Source organism: Balaenoptera borealis, assembly GCF_965194805.1.
Source record: "Balaenoptera borealis genome assembly, chromosome: 20".
NCBI lineage: Eukaryota > Metazoa > Chordata > Mammalia > Artiodactyla > Balaenopteridae > Balaenoptera > Balaenoptera borealis.
This window is the reverse complement of record NC_138879.1, coordinates 1,095,374-1,118,993: the sequence shown is the minus strand read 5'-3', so window position 1 is coordinate 1,118,993 and position 23,620 is coordinate 1,095,374. Positions and strand designations below refer to the sequence as shown.

At 36.7% G+C, this 23,620-nt stretch overlaps 1 protein-coding gene across 21 annotated transcripts in view; it reads right to left on the bottom strand.

Moving 5' to 3' along the window:
* The window catches only part of CEP112 (centrosomal protein 112), a 413,727-nt gene that overhangs the window by 290,520 nt on the left and 99,587 nt on the right, over positions 1-23,620 (bottom strand). For 20 of the 21 annotated variants that reach the window (XM_082370414.1, XM_082370412.1, XM_082370410.1 and 17 more), the window contains 5 exons: positions 13,841-13,995; positions 13,394-13,523; positions 12,529-12,621; positions 11,582-11,641; positions 5,448-5,527 (listed from right to left, as the gene is read on the bottom strand). In XM_082370414.1, the coding sequence (XP_082226540.1) occupies positions 5,448-5,527; positions 11,582-11,641; positions 12,529-12,621; positions 13,394-13,523; positions 13,841-13,995 (518 nt within the window). The remainder of the gene's footprint in view (positions 1-5,447; positions 5,528-11,581; positions 11,642-12,528; positions 12,622-13,393; positions 13,524-13,840; positions 13,996-23,620) is intronic. The other variant, XM_082370428.1, reaches the window with a different exon arrangement.

Genomic DNA, 23,620 nt, shown 5'->3' with positions numbered 1-23,620 from the left:
GTTTAAAATCCACATCCCAAACTGTATGAAACTTCAAACCCAGAATATACAACGCCCTATGTATTTTAAGCTTCACAACACATACCCTAATAGACAGTCAAAATACACACTTAATATAAAAGAACCAACTTGTGATAGTTAAGTAACACAAATTCCTTGCAAACTGTCGGTTTCAAAAACAGGATCTAGCTGTAGAGTGGCACGGAGGCAGACGGGAACAAAGCGAGGCATATCATGTTGTGTGTGGAAAGATTCAACATTAAAAGACGTCAGTTCTTCCTTCGTTGAACTACATCTGTTCAGCAACATTAACAAAAAGACTAATGGTTTTTCTTTTTTAACTAGACAAGCTAATTATAAATCTCCAATGGAAAAATATAAACAAGAAAAAAAGGAAGATTCTGAAAAAGCACAGAGTTAACAGGATACGAAGTCTGACTAGACACTAAACATTACCTTTAAACGGTAGAAATCAGCAGAGTGTGGGACTGGCACAAGCATATTCAGATCTCTCAAACAGAACCAGAAGTCTAGACCCAAGTCCAATGATAAAGGTTCTGTAGCAGAACTCCGATGAGGGAAAGGCTAGATCATTAAATTAATGATGTTGAAATGATTGGGTAACCATTTGACAAAAAGCAAAAACAACAGGATCCATATCTCCCAACCTACACTGGATACATTCCAAATGGGTCACAGATTTAAATGTTAAAATCAAACCATATATGTACTAGGAGAAAAATGGAAACATTTTCATCATGTGTTCATCTATAAAGAATTAGTGAAATAAAGTACATCAAATACATAAAACAGAATGGGGAAGCTCTTTATGTCCTTACATGAAATAACCTCCAAGATATGTTAAGTGAAAAAAATCAGGATATAGGTAGCACATAAGGGGAAGAGATAGTGGGGAAAGAGTATCGATGCTGGGCTTCCCTGGTGGCGCAGTGGTTGAGAGTCTGCCTGCCAATGCAGGGCACACGGGTTCGAGCCCCGGTCCGGGAAGATCCCACATGCCGCGGAGCAACTGGGCCCGTGAGCCACAATTGCTGAGCCTGCGCGTCTGGAGCCTGTGCTCCGCAACAAGAGAGGCCACGATAGTGAGAGGCCAGCGCGCTGTGATGAAGAGTGGCCCCCACTTGCCGCAACTGGAGAAAGCCCTCGCACAGAAACGAAGACCCAACACAGCCATAAATAAATTAAAATAAATAAATAAAAATAAATAATTAAAAAAAAAAAAAAAAAAAAAGAGTATCGATGCTTCCATATGAAAGGATACACAGGGAATTGGTAACACTGCTCCTTCCCAAGAGGAAAAATGTATAGCGAGAGGGCTCCTATGGAAGGGGACTTTTCCCTGTATGCTCATTTTTCCTATCTTTCATATTTCAAACCACGGAACTCTATTACCTAGCTTTAAAAAGTTATTTTTAAAAACTGTAAGGGTACAATAAGCCACTGTTTCACTTTTCCTTATATTTATTGACAGCAAAGTCTAAATGAGAGCAAACTTAACAGACATTTCTAAATATTTATATAATCAAATATCTCATATATCTCCATTTTGTATATTATATAAATTGGCAAAAAGTCAGCTAAACATATGTTTCAGGGTTATAAAGTAATTGTGACAAAAATTCAAGATAATGATTTAAAAGGGGACTCATAAAATATCCAGTTTTCATGAGACACCTCCTATTACCAAAAATGCATGTTTGTTTGTTTTAGTAACATCAAAGCCTCTGGCCTGAGAGGTTAGGGCCCAGATTTAAATTTGCCTCATCTCTCTGTATTTTTTTAAACCCAGTAAAAGTTTTATTTGTGGTGGATACATTCAGACACAGTCACGTATACATGTACATGTATATGTTAGCAACTACAACAGAAAGAATATGTTTTAGTTAAACAAGGGCTTGCTTCCTGTAGGGTCATTCATAACCATATCATCTAAAGACCGATTTTGTAACATGTTCTAGTGAAATTACCATTACTCACTTTCAGTACTAACTGAAAAACAGAAAGCTTATATATATTAGTGTCAGAGTAGAAATATTTATGATGTTTACAATTGACAATACAAAAAAAGTTAAAATGGATCGGAATAAATGTTTCAAGACAGTTTTGTATTTTATTGCCAGAGAGGAGTTTGAAAAAGGTATCAGTCAAAAAGATGGGGCTTCCCTGGTGGCGCAGTGGTTAAGGATCCACCTGCCAATGCAGGGGACACGGGTTCGAGCCCTGGTCTGGGAAGATCCCACGTGCCGCAAAGCAACTAAACCCATGTGCTGCAACTACTGAGCCTGCGCTCTAGAGCCCGTGAGCCACAATTACTGAAGCCCACGTGCCACAACTACTGAAGCCCACGTGCCTAGAGCCCATGCTCCACAACAAGAGAAGCCACAGCAATGAGAAGCCCACGCACCACAACGAAGAGTAGCCCCCGCTCACCACAGCTAGAGAAAGCCTGCGCGCAGCAACGAAGACCCAACGCAGCCAAAAATAAATAAAATAAAAATAAATTTTTTACAAAAAGATGACTTTGGAATGTCTCATTGAATGCTTTAAAATAGTCAATTTATACAATATCTCAGAACAATGCTTTATTATTTTTATAGCACCAAAAACTTAGAAATCAAATTTGGTAAACATATAAATATCAAAAAAGGGATTAAACCAAATCTATACTATCTACATCTGTTGTTCATAGGTTTTAATTCCTCCAAAAAAATAACACACTTTTTCAGTGTTAGTCCTTCAAAGAGTTACACCAAGTTATTTTATTACCTATGGTAATTTTCCATTCAGTACTATGTTTCCCATTTACTTTAATTACCTATCTTTGAAAAATAAACACATAAAATTCATACCATTTACAGTTATAGTTTCAGATAATTTTCAGTTACTGGAGGTTATTAAAATATTTTCTGCAACAAAAATGAAATAGGAAGCAAAAAACTGTTTAGGATATGTGTAGAATAAAAATTGTAAGTAGTAGCACAATAATATTAAACTATTCTTTTTTTTCTGAAAAACAGTAACAAGTAGGCAAATTAGTTTTAGGAGTTACATTTACAGTGAGTGCTAACTTCAAATCAGTGTCCCTCTTAAACACCAGTAGGATCTTAAGTATCAACTTGAGCTCTAAACCAAAGATTGAGTTGAATCCACTTACGTATTTATATGTACATTAATTCACATGTTAATTCCAGCTCTCTGACATCCTCCACTATACATTCAACAACCCTACTGAGTGAAAGAATGAATGAATAAATGAATGAATACTACCACATTCTAAAAGTGAGATTTTTTTCACCTTTGTGTATATTTTTATTACAGAAAAAAATTGCTAATAATCATGGCAAATTTCCATATCATATACCTGTCTTTTAGAAAAATGGAATTGTCTCTGGACCAACTGGGTCTAACACTATTCTTAGATTGAAAAGCAGTAGCAGTTGCCCCAGAATATTTTCCTCTGGGAAAACAGCCAGGTTGTACTGTTTACTTTGAAGTTCAGACCACACAATAACTTATGCTGCTATTTTCAGACCAGATTGCTCCTGCTATACCAGGTGCTATATTGTTAAGGTCATACCAACATTTAGTGTCAATGAAGACATCATCTACACAAGGAATGGAAGAAACAGATCCACAGGGGAATGTTATTAACAATCTAAACTAGATTTTTTTAACTCCAAGTAAAATTTGGTATTTTGGTAAAGACCTCTAAAGCCTTAAATAGATTATGTTGCATATAGCAACTACAGAGGGTTCAGGGTTTTTTCACCGTCCACCGGTGAACATTAAAAGACCGTGCTGTTTTACACATCGACTCCCAATTCCCCAACTGCAAACAGTCTTTCTTATTCCAATTGCACTTATGTCAACAACTTGATACCTAACACTCCAGGGACTTCAAATGCCTATCCTGGACTATAAAATTGTTAAGAACAGGGTTATGTCTTGAGCTATAGTTTCTAAACCTTCGATTTCCTTTCGTATGATAATACAGTATATAGACACTGTAGGTATTAAACAAATATCTGTTGATTTCCTGTTATTTGAAGGAATTACCTCTTCCTTTATGGATATAAAATACACATCAACAAGCTAATGGAAAAAGTATAAAGAAATTACAAAAAAAAAGAGACAAGGTAGAACAAAAAAGAAACGAAAGTGTGGTAAGTTGAATATATGAAGAAAGTTGTGAATCAACATTTTAAGGAGGAAAAAAAATGAATTAATGAGGGATAAAGGGAGGGCATCCCATCCATAAAGCAAGAATACCCTAGTTGTGTCACTATTCAAGTTGGGGTGTAAAATACAGTTATCTGGCTTAATGTTTAATGGACATTACAGTTCTCCTCTAATTTCACCTAATTCATATGTGGTGATGCGAACAAATAAGCACCAATCCTCGTATAGATAAGAAACTGATATCCTGTGATGTCACAGCACGTAGATTATTTTAAGATGTCCTATTCAGCAACCCTTTCAGGACATTTTACTAACAAGCAGAGTGAAGGAGAGGGAACCGTTATGCAGTCTTCCCAGGAAGAATTTGATACGAGGTTTCTTTGATCCTAGATATTCTTTTTGGCCTTTCTCTAAATTATTCCTCTTTGGAGGTTTGGAAAAGCACAAAAAATGGAATTTGCTGATTCACTGGGAGTTCGCTAGATATACTGTGCCCAAGTAAGCTTCCCTTCCTAAATCACTTTCTTGGGGCAGGAACCCTATTGACTTTTATGCTGTGAAAGTTCTCATCACTCTGGACTGTAAGTGCCGAAGTGCATGAATATCCTCCCAACTGGACTGTAATACAGGTCCTCCGGGAAGGAGTCAGACATTGCCTGAAACATGCTGAGAATGCAACAGCTATTAAGTAAATCAATGTTCTCCAGCCAAAAACTGCAGGATAATACCTAGCGATAAGTAGGGCCTAATCGACTTAGCAAATGAATGGAAAAGACAAATAAAATATAACATTTTAATGTGTATGTTTACGTACCATAAGACAAAACCTTTGCTAAACAATGCCTGTATAGTAGTCCATTTTTAAATATAACAACTGAAACATTTCATTACCCAAATTCCTCCCAAAGAAGCTACAGAGGAATTTCTAAATGTCCTAGATCTAAATCTTATTGTTGTTATTGTTGTTTTTAAATCTGTTTTCATTTAAGAGGAAGAAAGCATCTGAAACCACTAAGTTGTCTTTCTTACCTTCCTATTGTTTAAAAACAGCTGAACTGATATTTTTCCTTTACTGGCTAGTAATAAAATTATGAAAATAGAGATTGATGATAGAAAACTGACTCAAGCTAAACCACAGCACAGCTATGATAAAAATATTATAATGTTTGGGTTTTAGTTACTTAATTTGGCTCACAGTTTAGAATAAGAGTATTTCTTTTAATTAACTATATTACAATTTTACTCACTTCAAAGCCTCCTCAAATTTATGGATTTTCTTTTGAGCATCTTCTTTTTCTTTATCAAGTTCAGTCTGCAAGTCATGAACCTGCCATGACAAAGATGTAAAATTTACTAAAAGACAAGTCAAGTTTACTCAAAGGAGAAATACAATGAAACAGTAATCTTAAATCTATTTTTAATATAAAACTAGATTTAGATTTTTCAAGATAGAGGCTTGGTTAACCATAATCGTTTACCATAGAATTATTTTAATAGTATTCTTCCAATAATAATTTTCTGGTCAAAGGTAATCATTGTTTAAATGTACCTGCATGTGGATTCCCTGTAAAATAAACTGGTATGTAAAAAATTCAAAAAGGGAGGAATCACTTTGGAATTTTTTTAACATTACGTATTAACCAAAGGAAAGTAATCCAACAAGACACAGGAGAATACAATAAATAATGTGTCTATATTCCCCAAAAACAAACAGGTTATGATGAAACAGTCTTCCACTTCTGGGAATGATCTATATAACCATCTACCGAGTTTGGGGGGAAGTCCCCCCACCCTGAGAATCTCTTTACTAAATGTGGCATCCTCTGAACAGGTGGGATGGCAGCAAGAATAATGAGGGTCAAATAAATATTCCTCTTCACAGAAAGCTCTTCGTATGCAAATGCAGATAAGCATACCCAACATGGACCCATTATATGGATCTAAAAATAGGAAAAGGAAACTGCTACAGCTGGAGGGAAGGGGAGAGTAAAACAGCAGCTATGGTCCCACAGGGGAGACAACTGAGGGTGCAGAGCCCAGCTGGAAGGTAAGGGAGCTCAAGTCACTTAGCGGGTGGGGGTCCCGGGCACAACCTGCTGGCAATCCAGGTGAGGCGGGCAGTGCGTCTGGTGGGCACAGGAGATGGGAGAGGAGTGAGAAGAACGAAGTCAACGAAACGCACACACACACCCCCCACACAGTCACAAACCTTTTCAAACACTGAATCAGTGCTCCTCAAAAATACCTGTATTTAGTTAGCTATTTATTCGTTTGGACAGAGAACTATTTAGCTCAAAAATTCTATGTTCTTTGGCCTTTTCCTATTATAATTCTCTTATATTTTTTTCCTTTGGTGTTTTAGTAAAATAGATAAATAAATAAAATCAACTGCCTGTAAAGTGAAGGAGTGAGGATAGAGAGGAGCTCTTCCATGACAATATTTGATCAAAAGTGCCTACTGGCTGCTGTGACGGCGATCACCAAGGTGTAAATTATCTCCATTTCCACCTCAGCCTTTTCTTTCCTTATGATACCTGTTTCTCCTTCATGGACATCATGTCTTCTGGGATTCTACTGATGAATTTCTTAACGTTTTCTTTTGAAGAAACTCCTTTCTCTGAGTCGCCTGTATCGCGCTCTCCTCCCTTTGCTCCACAATATTTCTTCCACAGACCCCATTTTGGCTTCTTCCTCTTACTCATTCTTAAACAGAGTATTATCTGTTCAGATTTGGTGCTTGACAAAAAAAAACAAAAAATACGGGGGGCATAACCCTGCTCCTGTCCACGTGCCCTAGGGAGGCCTCCTCAGAGCTGCAGGGAGACCCCCAGGAGGGGTTGGGGGGGTTTCCCCTCACCCCACAGACTAGGTCTCGGGTTCTTCGAAACCACACATTACATGGAAACCTCACAGGAGCCGCGATCAGAGTCGCTGGCAAGTCAGCACCTGACACGCTGGCCTCCAGCCGGCTGCACTAGCAGGGATTCCCCTCGATTTCCTGCTCGGTTTTCTTCTGGGACTCAGGACTCTCTGCACGCTAGCGTAATTGAGATTTACCCCCTTTGGTGGAAATGTCAAAAACTGAACCAACTTTGAGAAAAATCGATCAAGGTTACACGGTGATTACGATCGCGAGCTCTGGAGCCAGACTGCACAGGCTTCGCGCCTTCGCAAGCTACTCGAGACTCTGTGCCTCAGTCGCCTCTCTGGAAAATGAGGACGGAAATCAGGATGAGCACGCTTTTCAAAACTTGTGACGGGTTAGTAAGTGGCTCCAGGGGAAGCTCTTAGAACGAACAATACTGGGGACATGACAAATGCTCAGCTGTGTTAATTATCATCGCCTCCTCAGACTGAATACTCTACACACAAACATTTTCTCGAAACTTCAAGGTCATTATGAACACCCAAAACCACAATACAGCATGCCACATAATGGAATTCCCTGTGGACTATTTGCCCTTTCAGAAAACGGATCCTGAATTGCTAAGAATTTTGAGTTCTTGTAAGCACTTTTTACCACTCACGATTCAATCTTAACCTTGGTCAAGTTCTAGCTGCCACTTCCTGATTGTCTTGTGCTACCCAAGCACCTTGATCTAATTTATTGCTTCTCAACTACTAGGACCATTTCTAAAGCAGGAATGAGACTATCTGGGTGGGAGAATGAGAGCCTTCCCTCTGAGTGAAACATGCATGTGTCAACGCACAGGCTTCTGAGCTGGTGGCTCCTCAAAGCGAAAAGCTGTTTCTCATTTATTTTTATATCCTCGGCACTCAGCACAACACTTGGCCCGCACTAGAATAGTCAATAAATGCTGTTCTGGGTTTTCTTTTTGCTTATTTGTTCTTAATTGAATATATTTGTTTTGAATGCTAAGGGACTCCTGGGGTTATACTTTTAGTTTTTACCTATATTCCAGATAGCTGGGGGTAATAGCAATAATGCTACCGCCAACCTTTGCTTCTGAATGTACTAATGGCAGTGGGAAATAAGCCTTAAACTGACTTGCTTACAATCCTTTCCCTACTATATAGTTAGCATCAGAAATGAATTTTAATAATTTAAATAATGAAAACACAAACCAGATAGACAGAGATACAGCATATATTCTCCAACATGGGCGTTTGCTGTAAATGAGTGAGTCAGGTAGCCAGAAGCACATTTATCGAGCATTTAGTAAAGGTAGATTTCATTCCCTTGCACCCTAAGAAGTTAAGTTATCAAGAAAGGTGTGCTTGTATAAACAAGAAAGAGGTTTGCTCTGTGCAAGGAAACAGACTGTGGCAGACATCACAGCATAAAGAAGAGCGTGGAACCGCGGCCAACTCATACATGGACCAGCCGACGGCCCCACGGCGTCTCGCAACCACACTGCCCACTCTGCTTCTCACCACGACAAATACGGGGCATTGCACGCCATGATTTCTAAAGATCATTTCACTGCACAATTTCATTTTTTAAAACTTCACTCAAGACACCTGTCCTCTTAGAGAAAATTAGGCCGGTAGTAGTTGGAAAACACTATGCAATACACATAAAACTGTGTAAATTTTAATTTTTTTTAACTTAATTAAAAGAATTATATATAAACACTAAAGACTGGAATAACTATTCCTAATAATTTTGAACTCCATCAGATCTCCATCAGAGATCAGTTGAGATCTCAACTGTGACACAGTTACATCAGAATTATTATAAGTAGATATTTCAATTCCAGCACATTTTAGGATATACATGCTTAACATCTGTCTCGTGAACTTCTTTCGGTAAACAGCACCATCTTTTAACTCTCTGGTGCCTGTCTGGAAAACAGGCAACAGGTTATTTGTAGGAGGCAGGTGTTTCCTTGCTAGTAAAATCATTTAGCCTAACCGTTTCCTGATTTAACAGATTAGGACACTTCATCAAACAATGAAATTTAGTTTTACTACCTATTATTTGTTTGATGTTCAAAGATCTTAAGAGCAGGCAATAGCCACCAGAGATCAATAAAGACCACTAGATAATGTGCGTGTGCTCAAATCAGGGACAGCATCTGATGCTAACTGTTTCTCTTACCTCAAAGACAAGTTAGACTCTGATGCTGCTTTCTTGTTGGCATGAGGAAATAATGTCATTCAGATGGCATTTCCTCCTCCTGAACAGATATTCAGAACTTACTTTTCTACCAAAAGTTACTGAATGCACACACCTGTAACACTGTCTAAGACACAAACAAAAGCGGTATCCATCCCACTTGGCTATCCAGTTACACAGTCTGGCACTAGGTAAGATTTATGTCAGCTCTCTGAGCAGTCAAAGAGGATATTCCCTGAGGGGGGTACAGGACATCAAATCTTCAAGGACTGAGCTCACAGCAGGTTTAATAAAGAAAGAAGAACAGATGTCAATTTAAAAGGGGGAGATTATGGAATTAATTGTAAAACAAAAAGTGGCACTCTGAGCGCCATTTTCTTCCAATACAAATAACGTTAGAACGTACGCAATATGTACAACTACACTTATTTTTCTTTACAGATGGCTGCTATTTTAAACACATCTTATTTACACTGAAAACAATTAACACTCTTTAACTAGTTACGTTATTTAAAAGTGAGACCACTTGATAGTTCACGGAAAGGGAAAAGCTGTAGTTATGACGCCTAATTAAAAGGATTTAGGTCTGCTCCCTGAAGTGAAACAGAATAGGATGGGGGAAGGTGGCTGGCTAGGGACGAACTGAGCTTTAACATTCTGTTTCTTGTGTGTGTCCATCAGGCAGAGGGGCTGGTGCAGAAACCTGAGTTTACTCAGCGGCCGAACAGCCAAGAAAAGACCGTGGTAGGAGAGACTGTCTCTCCAGCCCCAACTCTGTATGTCACAGCCCACAGGAGGACTCAACTTTGGGGTAGGAATACAATCTTGTATATTAGTCAGTGTGCACCTTCCTCCTGGTACCACACCCTCTGGGGCTCACAGGTAAGCAGATACCATCACTCAGGAGGAGGGCTGACCACGGAGTGTGAGAGAACAGGAGGCCAGGAAGGTGTCCCTGAGGGATGGGGAGCCAGACATCTGCCCAAAGAAAGAACAAAGGACTAACAGGTACACCCAGAGGATGCGGACGCCTCAGGCAGTGGGGGGCAAGGCTTATGATAGTGCATGGTCTGCTCTGGGTACGTCAGATTGTTAAGCAGCTGCGTGCCTCAACAGTAGAAACCGAAAAAAGTCTTTATTTCAGGGAAAGCAGTATTTCTCCCTCCTGTTCAGACATCATTTTGTAGGCATGAAATATATTCAGTATCTTGCATTGAACTGTATTAAAACTGCAGGGGAAAAAAACTTTAACAATAAGAAAATTAATTATAATTTTAAAGAGCACATATTTAGGTCAATGCACGTCAGAAGAAATACTCACTTTTCCAAAGGACAGAAACCTTCTTTTTCCCAGACATGAAGCTTCTGGAGAGCAGCGTCTATGGCTAGTTCACCCTCAACCCCTCCCCTGCATCCAGTGCCTGGTGTGATACCTCGCCCCGTGAAAGCATTTAATGCATGTCTGCTGTGACGATATGCATAGATAAGATGCGGTATTGCAACATCTTTTAAGAATTTTGTGCTATAAAATCTGTCTAATTTTAATTTGTATGTATTTTAATTAGTTGAAGGGGTAACTTTTTTCTTATTTTCCATTATGTGGGTATTTTACAAGAGGATTAATTTCGTGGATGTTAGAACTGTAAATAATTACAAAAGCAGCAACAAAATCTTTGCTATTTCAATTACAGTTATACAGCAAACAACAAATTCAAAACTCAAGTTTGAAAGTCACAGACATATAGAATTCTATACTTTATCACCGAAGGTGTCAACAGTGTGGCAGTGACCCTAGTTGTTACTGGTAACAAGGACACCAGCATGCACCAGTAGAAATAGTCACTACAGTCACTGCTCTAAATCACGAGAGACAATGACTAATCCATTTCTTACTAATCGATCATAGTAGACAATGCTTTCACTGTTTCATATTCTTTGGTTAATTTCTTAGAGTTCTTATTACACATATGATACAACAGAAAAAAATAACACCCAACAGTTACATCACATTTTTACTAGTAGAAAGAAAATATAATTTCAAAAGGTTATTATGAAAGGTGAACATAATAATACTCTTCACTCAAATATAACATAGAAGTGGTGTTTTAATGTTGATATAATTAAAAATCAAACTGAAGAAGCTGTTTATAAACATGAAAAAGAAGAAAAACTTGATTACTAGCTAACTGAAATGAACTCAGAAATAAGGGCTGGAATGCACAGCTGTATAAAAATCAACCCTCGTTCTTAACTGCCTCATGTGCTATTTTAAATGTCACAGCTTCCCATGAAACACATTACCTTTTTCTCATAGGTGCGTTTTAAGTGACATTTCTCCATTTGAAACTTATTTTCTTGATCCTGTGAATAATAAATATTTATCTTTATTATACTTAAAATTGCTTCTAGGGTCAATAAAACTGGTAATCTAATGAAACAAATCAATCTCTTTGAGGACAAACCTTATTTGAGTTTTGCATATTATTAAGAGAGCCCTACCTGTGCAGTTTTCTAAACTACAACTAGAAACATGCATAGCTTTATGTTGGAGGCCATAAAACCTTAGTTATCTGAAGATGTTACCACTCTCAAAAGTACATACTTCACAGTGAAAGAGAAACTTTCTGACCCTTAGAATTAAGAGATCACTTAAAAATGACCAAATGAATCAACGTGAAAATAATAAGTTTGAAGTTGTATCATATAGAAGTGCTTGGTACTTTTTGACCATGAGAGAAAAGGCAAGATCTAAAAGGTGTGAAAGAGGGAGTTTCCTGGCGGGCCAATGGTTAGGACGCCACGCTTCCACCGCAGGGGGCGTGGGTTCAGTCAATGGTCGAGGAACTAGGATCCCACATGCTGAGCGGTGCAGCCAAAAAAATAAATAAATAAATAAAAGGTGTGAAAGAGAAAAAGAGAGAGAGAAATTATAAAGAATGGCAGATAATAATTTAAAGAGAGGAAATAATTCTAAAATAATAATATATTTAAATAAGGTTTATACTTTTAACTAATCTCAAAAAAAGTAGATTGTTCAAATTAAAATTATTGTTCTTTTTACTCTATATCCCATTAGCATCTACTTTTGTTAAAGTAAATAAGATGAAAAATGATACAGTGCAATAAAAGAATCAGAAATGGCTACCTGCATTTCTGAGTTTTTTTCATCGACTCTCATTTATATGTATACACCAAGAAAAGGAAAGGTGAGTTTTAGCCATTATTCTGTGTAAAAATACAGGACTCACCTTTAATTGTTGCTTTCTTTGAAGTTCTAATTCCTGTAACTGCTGTTTTAATTGACAGATGTTCTGTTCTAATTCTTTAATCATACCAGATGCCTAAAAAGATTTTAAGAAAATAATAAAAAAATGAAACTTTGATTTTTCTACCATCCTACAAACTTCTGGTTGAATAAATTTAACTTTTTCCCCCCACCGGAAGCTTCAGTTAGAATTAAAATTACCTATAAATCTGAATTTTTAAAAAATTTTAAGTTAAAAAATCTTTTAAAGTAAAAAGATAAATTAAGTACTGCATGGCATTTAAAGTTATGAAAATATAATACTGATGTAAAAAGAATAGATATACAGAAAACTTTTTAAATTTTTATTTTAAAACCAAATCCACTGGAATATTTAATTCATGAAATATCAAGTAATTGACTATTTTAGTATTGAGGCTATAGGATTTTCTTTGCAGAAAGTTTCAATTATCTGACACAAAAGTGTGTGGGTGCCCCGAGGGTGTCTGTGGGCTCATATAAGCGTATGTGATGGCAGGAAAACTAAAGCATAACCAAGATTTCAAAATAATAATAATAATGTATAGAGTTACTCCAAAATATGTATTATTAACACAACTGAACATTTCTTCTTGGACTTTTATGTTTCCTCCTTTAAAAACTTTGGTAATTAAAAGGGTTAATTTATAGCAGATTTTAGTTTATTAAATATTTGTGTTATGCTATATATTAGACACTTACTATTAAATTAAGCAAAGGAGAGACTAATTTAAATGCCAGATAGTAGTCAGCTTCTACCACCTTTGGCTATATGCTGAGTAAAGGAAATAAGTACTTTGTAGGGCTACATCTACCAGCATCTATAATACCTTAGAAGCTGAAAGAGCATGTTCCTTTTTCAGAAGGTTTATATCGGCATCATATTTGGTTTGTAACAGTTTCATGTTTTGCTCATAATCATTTACAAGATGATCCTTCTCTTTATGCAGTGTGTTGCGCCTAAAAGCAATCCGAGAATAAAATGTATTTCCAATATATTTATAATCAATCTCTAAAATGGAATTTTTTAGTCAACCAAATCCAAATGCATTATCTTTCAATATATCAAATAAGTATCCACATTTTTATCAACTGTTTCTGAACAGTATGCTTCTTATATTAAATGGTACTTTAAAAAATTTAACAAATGGCAGCATTTAGATTGGAAACCTCCCAAGTTAAATGCACAAGTGTGATTAATTTTAACAGATAATTTAATAGAGTTAATATCAGTACTTTACAGCCACACCTGAGAGATATCTGACTTCAGACAATACCTTGCCTTTACTTCTTGTAATTCATTACATGTTATCTGGTAACATCTCTCAAGTTCCAATTTTTCTTGAATTAATTTCTGCTTCTGTGTATTACTGTTCTCTGCTTCTCCAGTCAGCTGCTGGACACGGGACTCCAGTTCTTTGATCATCTGGTTCTAAAATAATAGGTCATTGTTAAGAAAGCCTCTAACTTTATAACAATTCTGTATCATTAAATAGCCTGAAGAAAAAATACAATGTTATGAGAGATAAGAATATGAAAAACAAATGTATGATAAACCATACTAATAAAAACTAAACCAACCTCTAAATTAACCAAGTCTTTTTTTAAAAAAAAGGAGTGCTTTCTACCATAAAAGTAAGGCTAATGTGTTTATATGCTTTTAGCCATTCATTCATTCACTGAACGAATATTTACTGAACCTGGCACTATTCTGATCTGGGGACATAGCAGTAAATAGAAGAGGTGAAGTCCTTAGCCTCCGGAAGGTTATATTCTCCTTATGAAACTTAATAAATCTGTACTTGTTAGGTGAGTACTCAGCAGTTATTTGCTCTTCATTTGAAGATTTAGAAAGTTTTTGAATTATAAAAGCAATGTAATAATATGTTTAAAAAAGAAATTCATAACCCAAATATTTTAATACAGAGGTTATAAGTGACACATGTAGTATCACATAAGTGTACAGGAATATTTTACTACATAGCTGCAGTGTTTGTGCATAAATTTTTCATTCATTTTTTTATTTACTTACCATTTTATCAAAAGCATTTCATTTTTCCACAGTCTTCAAAATCATCACATAATTAAAACATTTCCTTATTATTTGATATTTAAGTTGTTTTGAATTTTTTATCTTTATGGAACTAGATAAAGGTGTTTATAACTAGGTACTTTATCTAAAATTAGGGTAAGCAAGCATTAGCTAAAAGGATAATCAATTTTCATTTTAATGATTACACTTCCAGTAATTAGAAAAGGTTATTAGGATGATGTTCCAAACAGTATCCTTTTATACTCATTCTAAGATAAACATTTAAAATAAAGTTTAAGCATTAAATAATATTACAGCCCCAACATCCTGTATTCATTTCATTTTTTATTTTAAGGTTTATTTATTTTCTTATTAGTCATCCATTTTATACACATCAGTGTATACATGTCAATCCCAATCTTCCAATTCATCCCACCCCCACCCCCCTGCCGCTTTCCCCCCTTGGTGTCCATACGTTTGTTCTCAACATCTGTGTCTCAATTTCTGCCCGGCAAACCGGTTCATCTGTACCATTTTTCTAGGTTCCACATACGTGTGTTAATATATATTTGTTTTTCGCTTTCTGACTTACTTCACTCTGTATGACAGTCTCTAGACCCATCCATGTCTCTACAAATGGCTCAATTTCATTCCTTTTTATGGCTGAGTAATATTCCATTGTATATATGTACCACATCTTCTTTATCCATTCATCTGTCGATGGGTATTTAGGTTGCTTCCATGTCCTGGCTATTGTTAACAGTGCTGCAATGAACATTGGGGTGCATGTGTCTTTTTGAATTATGGTTTTCTCAGGGTATATGCCCAGTAGTGGGATTGCTGGGTCGTATGGTAATTCTATTTTTAGTTTTTCAAGGAGCCTCCATACTGTTCTCCATAGTGGCTGTATCAATTTACATTCCCACCAACAGTGCAAGAGGGTTGCCTTTTCTCCACACCCTCTCCAGCATTTGTTGTTTGTAGATTTTCTAATGATGCCCATTCTAACTGGTGTGAGGTGATACCTCATTGTAGTTTTGATTTGTATTTCTCTAATAATTAGTAATGTTGAGCAGGTTTTCATGTGTTTGTTGGCCATCTGTATGTCTTCTTTGGAGAGATGTCTGTTTAGGTCTTCTGCCCATTTTTGGATTGGGGTGTTTGTTTTTTTAATATTGAGCTGCATGAGCTATTTATATATTTTGGAGATTAATCCTTTGTCTGTTGATTCTTCTGCAAATATATTCTCCCATTCTGAGGGTTGTCTTTTCGTCTTGTTTATGGTTTCCTTTGCTGTGCAAAAGCTTTGAAGTTTCATTAGGTCCCATTTGTTTATTTTTGTTTTTATTTCCATTACCCTAGGAGGTGGATCAAAAAAGATCTTGCTGTGATTTATGTCAAAGAGTGTTCTTCCTATGTTTTCCTCTAAGAGTTTTATAGTGTCTGGTCTTACATTTAGGTTTCTAATCCATCTTTTTGTTTTGTTTTGTTTTATTTATGGCTGTGTTGGGTCTTCGTCTCTGTGCGAGGGCTTTCTCTAGTTGTGGCAAGCGGGGGCCACTCTTCATCGCGGTGCACGGGCCTCTCACTATCGCGGCCTCTCTTGTTGCGGAGCACAGGCTCCAGACGCGCAGGCTCAGTAATTGTGGCTCACGGGCCCAGTTGCTCCGCGGCATGTGGGATCTTCCCAGACCAGGGCTCGAACCCGTGTCCCCTGCACTGGCAGGCAGATTCTCAACCACTGCGCCACCAGGGAAGCCCCCTAATCCATTTTATTTTTGTGTATGATGTTAGGGAGCGTTCTAATTTCATTCTTTTGCATGTAGCTGTCCAGTTTTCCCAGCACCACTTACTGAAGAGACTGTCTTTTCTCCATTAAATAATATTACAGCCCCAACATCCTGTATTCATCTCATTCTTTCTTCACTACAATAAAAATTAGGTATATAATTTAAATTTTGGTGCCATAACTTCCAAATCTGAGCAATGGAAATAATTATGTCTAATGTAAAAATATGGTATGTAGATTAACTTTTAAAAGTATGTACAATTTCTAGCTCAAAGCCTGACACATTCAGATGCTCAGATTTCTTCTCTATACACCCGATTCACTTTGCCTCTTTGTTAGTGATGCCTCCGCTTTAGGAGTTTCTTTCAGAAGAAAGTTTCAATTTTTCAATATATATCCTAAACTCTCCCTGTTTCCTAAATGTTAATTTACTGGAAGAAATAAAGAAAAGAATATTTCTTTTGTATTCCAGTTTTAAATGGTGCAAAAAAGGTGATTTGCTTTCCTTCTCTTGGAAATTACCAAAGAGAGACAAGATATACTAGAAACATAAATGAAACTCCACCTTAATAAACCCTAGGAGAGGAACTTATATTTCCGACTATGAAGAAGTAGCTTGCAACACGTCATGCTCCCACTGAGAACAACTGAAAACCCAAGAAGATACAAAAGAAATCTATTTGAAGGCACTGGAGAACTTCCAAGGCAGCTAGGACTTAGGGGGCCAGAGGAAGAAACACCAGAGAGGTGAGTCCACATTGTGTAAGCTGCTTTTACCTTTGAGGCATTTTCCAATCTTGAAGGATGAGAATGGGGCAAGGAAAGCAGAGCAGAGCAGAGGGTGGCCAAGCAGCCAGAGCTGAGGAACCAAAATCCCTGAGAGAAAGGAGCTCCACACAAGCAGCTCCTCCTCAAGGCATCTGGCAAATTCTTAACATCTGCAGGGCAGGAAGCCAAGAAACCAAGATAAAATCCTCTGAAAAGCAGACTAGAGTTTTCAGCAGTGTCACTGTACTCAGGAGTAAGAAACCGTAGATTATTCAAGGCGGGCCCTTAGTAACATCACAGGCTTTCATTTGGGACCCGTGTTGATGACTACAATTAGGACTGGAAATGAATCAGCGGAAGACCAAAGATTACAAAGACTGCAACCCAGCCTTGAGTCAGCTCAGTCCGTGAATGGATCAAGGTGAGTTATCTCCATACCAGCTGCATCTCAGAGTTTAGGGTGGAGCCTCTCTGGAGGAAGAAAACATCATCCAGAGCATTTATTATTTTTCAAACACAATGCCTGGCATTCAATCAGAAAATACCAGGATTCCAAGAAATAGAATCCAGAGGAAAAAAATAGAAATAGACATGCACATGGCCCAGATATTGAAATTATAAAACCTATGAAGAATTTGTTATCCTAACTCAAAATATATGAGGATGGCCAGCAAAATTAAATGATCAAATAGAAATGCAGGAATACTCCAGGAGAGAATGACCTATGGCTGGAGATCTTAGAAAATATCATCAGAACACAGTTATCCAAACTAAGTGGCATGCAAAGAATCTCTTCCTTGGTTCAGTGATAACATATGCACAGGTTGTGGCTGGAAACTCTGAACCCAATCTGGCATGAAAAAGAAGAAAGAAAGGCTGGACTGAATGAAAAATCACACAAGCCATATTTTTGGAAACAATCTATGGCTAGGGCAATTAAGGGAAAGAAATGACATTATGAGAAGCATTACTGCAGCTATTAAGCAATAAATGCTCAAAGAATTCTCTCACATACATCCCTGCATAGTAAGAAATTCATGCTATGATGGAACATGGCCCTGGTCCTATATACCCAGAAACTGTCTTCAAATAACTGGCCAAGGAAGAAATCTGTATATTGAAAGATAAGTAATAATCAAAAATGGGCCAGGATTCAATCTATATAAATATATGGTAAGGAAATGAGAGGAAAGGCAGAAAAAACAAAAGACAAATGAAGAATATTCACTAAATAAAATCACTTACATGTGACAGATTAAAATCAATGCCAAATGTATCACAAGGAACATCTTTTACAATATGCAAAAAAATCACATATCCACAAAAACTTAATAAACCTCACCTCTATAAAAAAATAAGTCAGAGAAAAACTGTAAGATCTCAGGTAGTTATACTGAGAGACAGGAAGTAATGAAACATGAACACACAGATCTTAGGAAAAGGAAAACTAAAATGAAAATAGCTCCAAAAAAAGAATGGGTAGGTGGGAGATACAGTTTTTTAAAAAAATGAAGGAAAAGCTTGTGGAAAGCAAGCAAACCAGAATGGACAAAACTTAAACACAAGAGCAAACAACAGATGCAGAAAAGAGAAAAATGATAGTTCAAATTTACATCATTGGTGTACCTAAAGAAAATAAAAAACATACTGTAAGAAAATTGTACAAAGGGCACACCATAAAACTGACACAGATGAAAAATGCCACAGTTATGGTAAAGTTATTGAACTTCAAGGAAATGATCTTTTCAGAACATTAATCAAATATCACTCTCCTGCTCAAAACCATCCAATGACTTCTCTTCTACTGAGAGAAAGAAGGGATTATTATGGCTTCTCTGTTCTCATCTCCTACCACTCTCCTTTCTCTTTTATTAACCTTCATTTTTCTTTTTAGTACTTGTCACAAACGTATATATTTATTTGTTTGTTTATTGTTGTTGTTTATCTTCCCCAGTAAAATGTAAGCTCAAGACACTGCTTTGTCCACTATAAATCTCTTGTTTCTAGAACAGTGCTTGGCTTGTAGTAAGCACTCAATACAAATTTGTAGACTATCAATATTTTTTTAATTAAAATAGGATAATTGTTAAATTTTCAAAATCTCCACCCTACACATCTGTTCTTCATAGAATATACCAAAAAGTTTTTTGTGTGTGTTATAAAAGGTAAAGATAGAACACAAGAAATTCAAAATAGGGATAAAGATATTCCCCCTATATTCAAACTATTTTTGAAAATCCGTTTTTTTCTTTTTCTTAATGCAAAAAGAAACATGTGATCCTTATAAAATATTAGAAATTGTTAAAGAAACCAAGGCAACAAGTATTGAATTGATACAAATAAGTAATTCTCCAGAATTTGCTAAGGAAAAAGGGTTTCTATTAGCCAGAAAAGCAGTCAGCCATCTTTCTGCAATATGAATATTGAATACAGTGGACATGAGAGAAAAGACTAAAAGTACTAGTTATATGAGAAAGAAAAAAATAGGTGAGAGGAAAACACACCCAACAAATCAGAGAAGAAAGTCCAGGATGTTGAAGCAATATTTTGGTCTCAGTTGTCTGTATATCATTGTACAGAGTAACAGTGATTAAAATATATATTTTATATATATATATATATTTTATATATATATATATATATCATATATATATATTATATATATATCATATGATATATATGATATGATAAATAGATAAAATATGATAAAATAGAAATAAAATAAGTAAAATAAAATACATATTGTACACATACCTATACAATCTGCCCCTCTAATAGGCAGTGGCAATGCAACTGGGTATCATACGATTACCTTCTGACGCTTGCATTCCAAACTGCCCTGAACAACTCTAACCTTTTCCTTACTTTGCTCTTTACACCCATACCAGCAGTATAATGGTGAGTAATGATCAAATCATCTCATTCAATAATATGTATATGTAGTCTTTTTCCCACTTGAACAAATTAAACTGTCCATCCTGAATTTTATGATGGAAGACTTTTCTAACTCAACAAGATTATGCTTCTCTTTTTATAACAACAACTCCTACTCTAGCACCATACAAGTATGAAGAGTGCACTCCCAATTACTTCATCAATAATAGAAATAAAGAGAGTAACTCTCACCCAGGTATGCAAAGCTGTTTCAACATTTGAAAATCAATTAATGTAATCCATCTCATCAATGGCTAAAGAAGAAAAATCACATGATCATATCAATAGATGCAGAAAAAGCATTTGACAAAATCCAACACTGATTCATGATAAAAAAAAAAACTCTCAGTAAAATGGGAATAAAGGGGAACTTCCTCAATTTGAGGAAAAAATCTCTACAAAAAACCTACAGGTAACGGTTAGAAGCTAGAAGCTTTCCAACTAAGATCAGGAAAAAGAAAAGGATGCTCTCTCTCTCACAACTCCTTTTCAGCATGATACTCGAAATCCTAGCTAATGCAATATATAAAAAAAGAAATAAAAGGTATACTGATCGGGAAGAAAGACATAAAACTGTCTTTGTTCACAAAAAGATGATCCTCTATGTAGAAAATCTAAAAGTATACATCAAAAAACTCTTGAAAATAATAAGACATCAAGAAATAATAAGACACTAGAGAATATTATACTTAGTAAAGTAAGTCGAGAAAGACAAATATTACATGATATCAATCATATGTGGAATCTAAAAAATAATTCAAATGAAGAGCGGATCTATATACAAAACAGAAACAGACTCACGGACATAGAAAACAAACTTATGGCTACCAAAGGGGAAAGATGGGGAAGGGAAAAAAAAAAAAAAAACCCTTGGAAATAATACGACACTATAGCTAGGTTGCAGGATACAAGGTTAATATACAAAAGTCAATCATTTTTCCTAGTAATAAACAAGGGGAATTTGACATTAAAAACACAATACTATTTACATTAGCACCCCCAAAAAATGAAATACATACCAATATAACAAAATATGTACAAGATCTACATGAGGTAAACTACAAATCTCTGATGAAAGAATGAGAAAAATCAAAGAACTAAATAAATGGAGAGATAGTCCACGTTCATGGATAGGAAGATTCAATAATGTCAATGTCAGTTATCCCCAAATTGATCTACAGATTTAATGCAATACCAATCAAAATCCCAGCAAGTTATTCTATGGACAAACTGCTCTTAAAGTTTATATGGAGAGACAAAAGACACAAAATAGCCAATACAAAATTGAAAGAGAAGAACTAAGTTGGAGGACTGACACTGCCTACTTCAAGACTTACTATAAGGCTACAGTAATCAAAACACTGTGGTACTGTCAAAAGAAAAGACAAATAGATCCATGGAACAGAACAGAGAGGCCAGAAAGAGACCCCCATAAATACAGTCTGCTGATCTCTGACAAAGGGGCAAAGGCAATACAATGGAGCAAAGATAGACTTTTCAACAAATGGTGCTAGAACAGATGGACAACCATGTGCAACAAAAAAGAATCTAGACACATCTTACAAACTATCTCAAAACAGATCACAGACCTAAATGCAAAATGCAAAACTACAAAAATCCTAGAAGATAACATATGAAAAACCTAGATTATCTTAAGTTTGGCAATGACTTTTTAGACACAACATCCATGGCACAATGCATGAAAAAAATAATTAATAAATTGGACTTCATTAAAATTAAAATTTTCTATTCCATAAAAGATAATATGTATTAAGAGGATTAGAACATAAGTCACAGACTGAGAAAATTATTTTCAAAAGACACATCTGATGAAGGACTGTTATACAAAATATACAATGAACTCTTAAAATTTAACAATAATAAAATAAAAAACTAATTAAAAAATGGGTCAAAGACTGAGACACCTCACCAGAGAAGATATACAGATGACAAATAAGCATATGAAAGGATGTCATATCACATGTCATCATATACCATCATGGAAATGCAAATTAAAACAATGAGATACCACTACACACCCATCAGAATGGCCAAAATCCAGAACACTGACAACAAATGCTGACAAGGATGTGGAACAACAGGGACTCTCATTCATTACTGGCAGGAATGCAAAGTAGTACAGCCATCTTGGAAGGCAGTTCGGCAGTTTCTTATAAAACATACTCTTACCATACGATCTAGGAATCATGCTCTTTGGTATTTACCCAAATGAGTTAAAAACTTGTGTCCATACAAAAATATGCACGCAGATGTTTTGTTTTGTTTTAATTAATTTATTTATTTGGCTGCGCTGGGTCTTAGTTGGGGCACACAGAATCTTCATTGCCTCATGCGGGATCTTTAGCTGAATGTGGAATCTTTTTTTAGTTGCAGCATGCGGGATCTAGTTCCCTGACCAGGGATCGAACCAGCACCCCCTGAATTGGGAGCACGGAGTCTTAACCACTGGACCACCGGGGAAGTCCCTGCACACAGATGTTTATAGCAGCTCTGTATTCATAACTGCCAAAACTTGGAAGCAACTAAGATGTCCTTCAGTAGGTGAGTGGATAAACTGGTACATCCAGAGGATGGAACATTGTTCAGCACTAAAAAGAAATGAGCTATCAAGCCATGAAAAGGCATAGAGGAAACTTAAATGCGTAAGTAAAAGAAACCAATCTGGGACTTCCCTGGTGGCTCAGTGGTTAAGAATCCGCCTGCCAATGCAGGGGACACGGGTTTGAGCCCTGGTCCGGGAAGATCCCACATGCCGCGGAGCAACGAAGCCCATGCACCACAACTACTGAGCCTGCGCTCTAGAGCCCCCGAGCCACAACTACTGAGCTGGTGTGCCACAACTATGGAAGCCCGCATGCCTAGAGCCTGTGCTCCACAACAAGAGAAGCCACCGCAATGAGAAGCCCGCGCACCGCAACGAAGAGTAGACCCCGCTCGCCACAACTAGAGAAAGCCCACGCACAGCAATGAAGACCCAATGCAGCCAAAAATAAATTAATTAATTAATTTTTAAAAAAAGAAAGCAACAAATCTTAAAAGTCTACATACTGTATGACTCCAACTATATGACATTTTGGAAAAGACAAAACTATGGAGACAGTTGCCAGGGGGTGCGGGGAGGGGAAGGATGAACAGGGGATTTCTAGGGCAGTGAAAATACTATGTGTAATACTGTAATTTTAGATCAATACATGTCATTATACACTTGTCCAACCCCGCAGACCATCTAATACCAAGAGTGAACTCTAATGGAAGCTACGGACCTTGGGTGACGATGCAGCACCGCGGGTTCATGAACTGTGACTGCTGCAGCGTCTGGTGGGAGGTGCCCATGGCAGAAGGCTCTGCCTGCCAGCAGCAGGGACAGGGGTACACGGGAAATCTCTCTACCTTCCTCCTCCTCAATTTTGCTGTGAATAAAACAGCTCTAAACAATTAAGTCTAAGAAACGTAGGCCCCAAAACCATTTCCTTTACCACGCTATTCAACACGTTTCCTCAGGCTCATGCTACG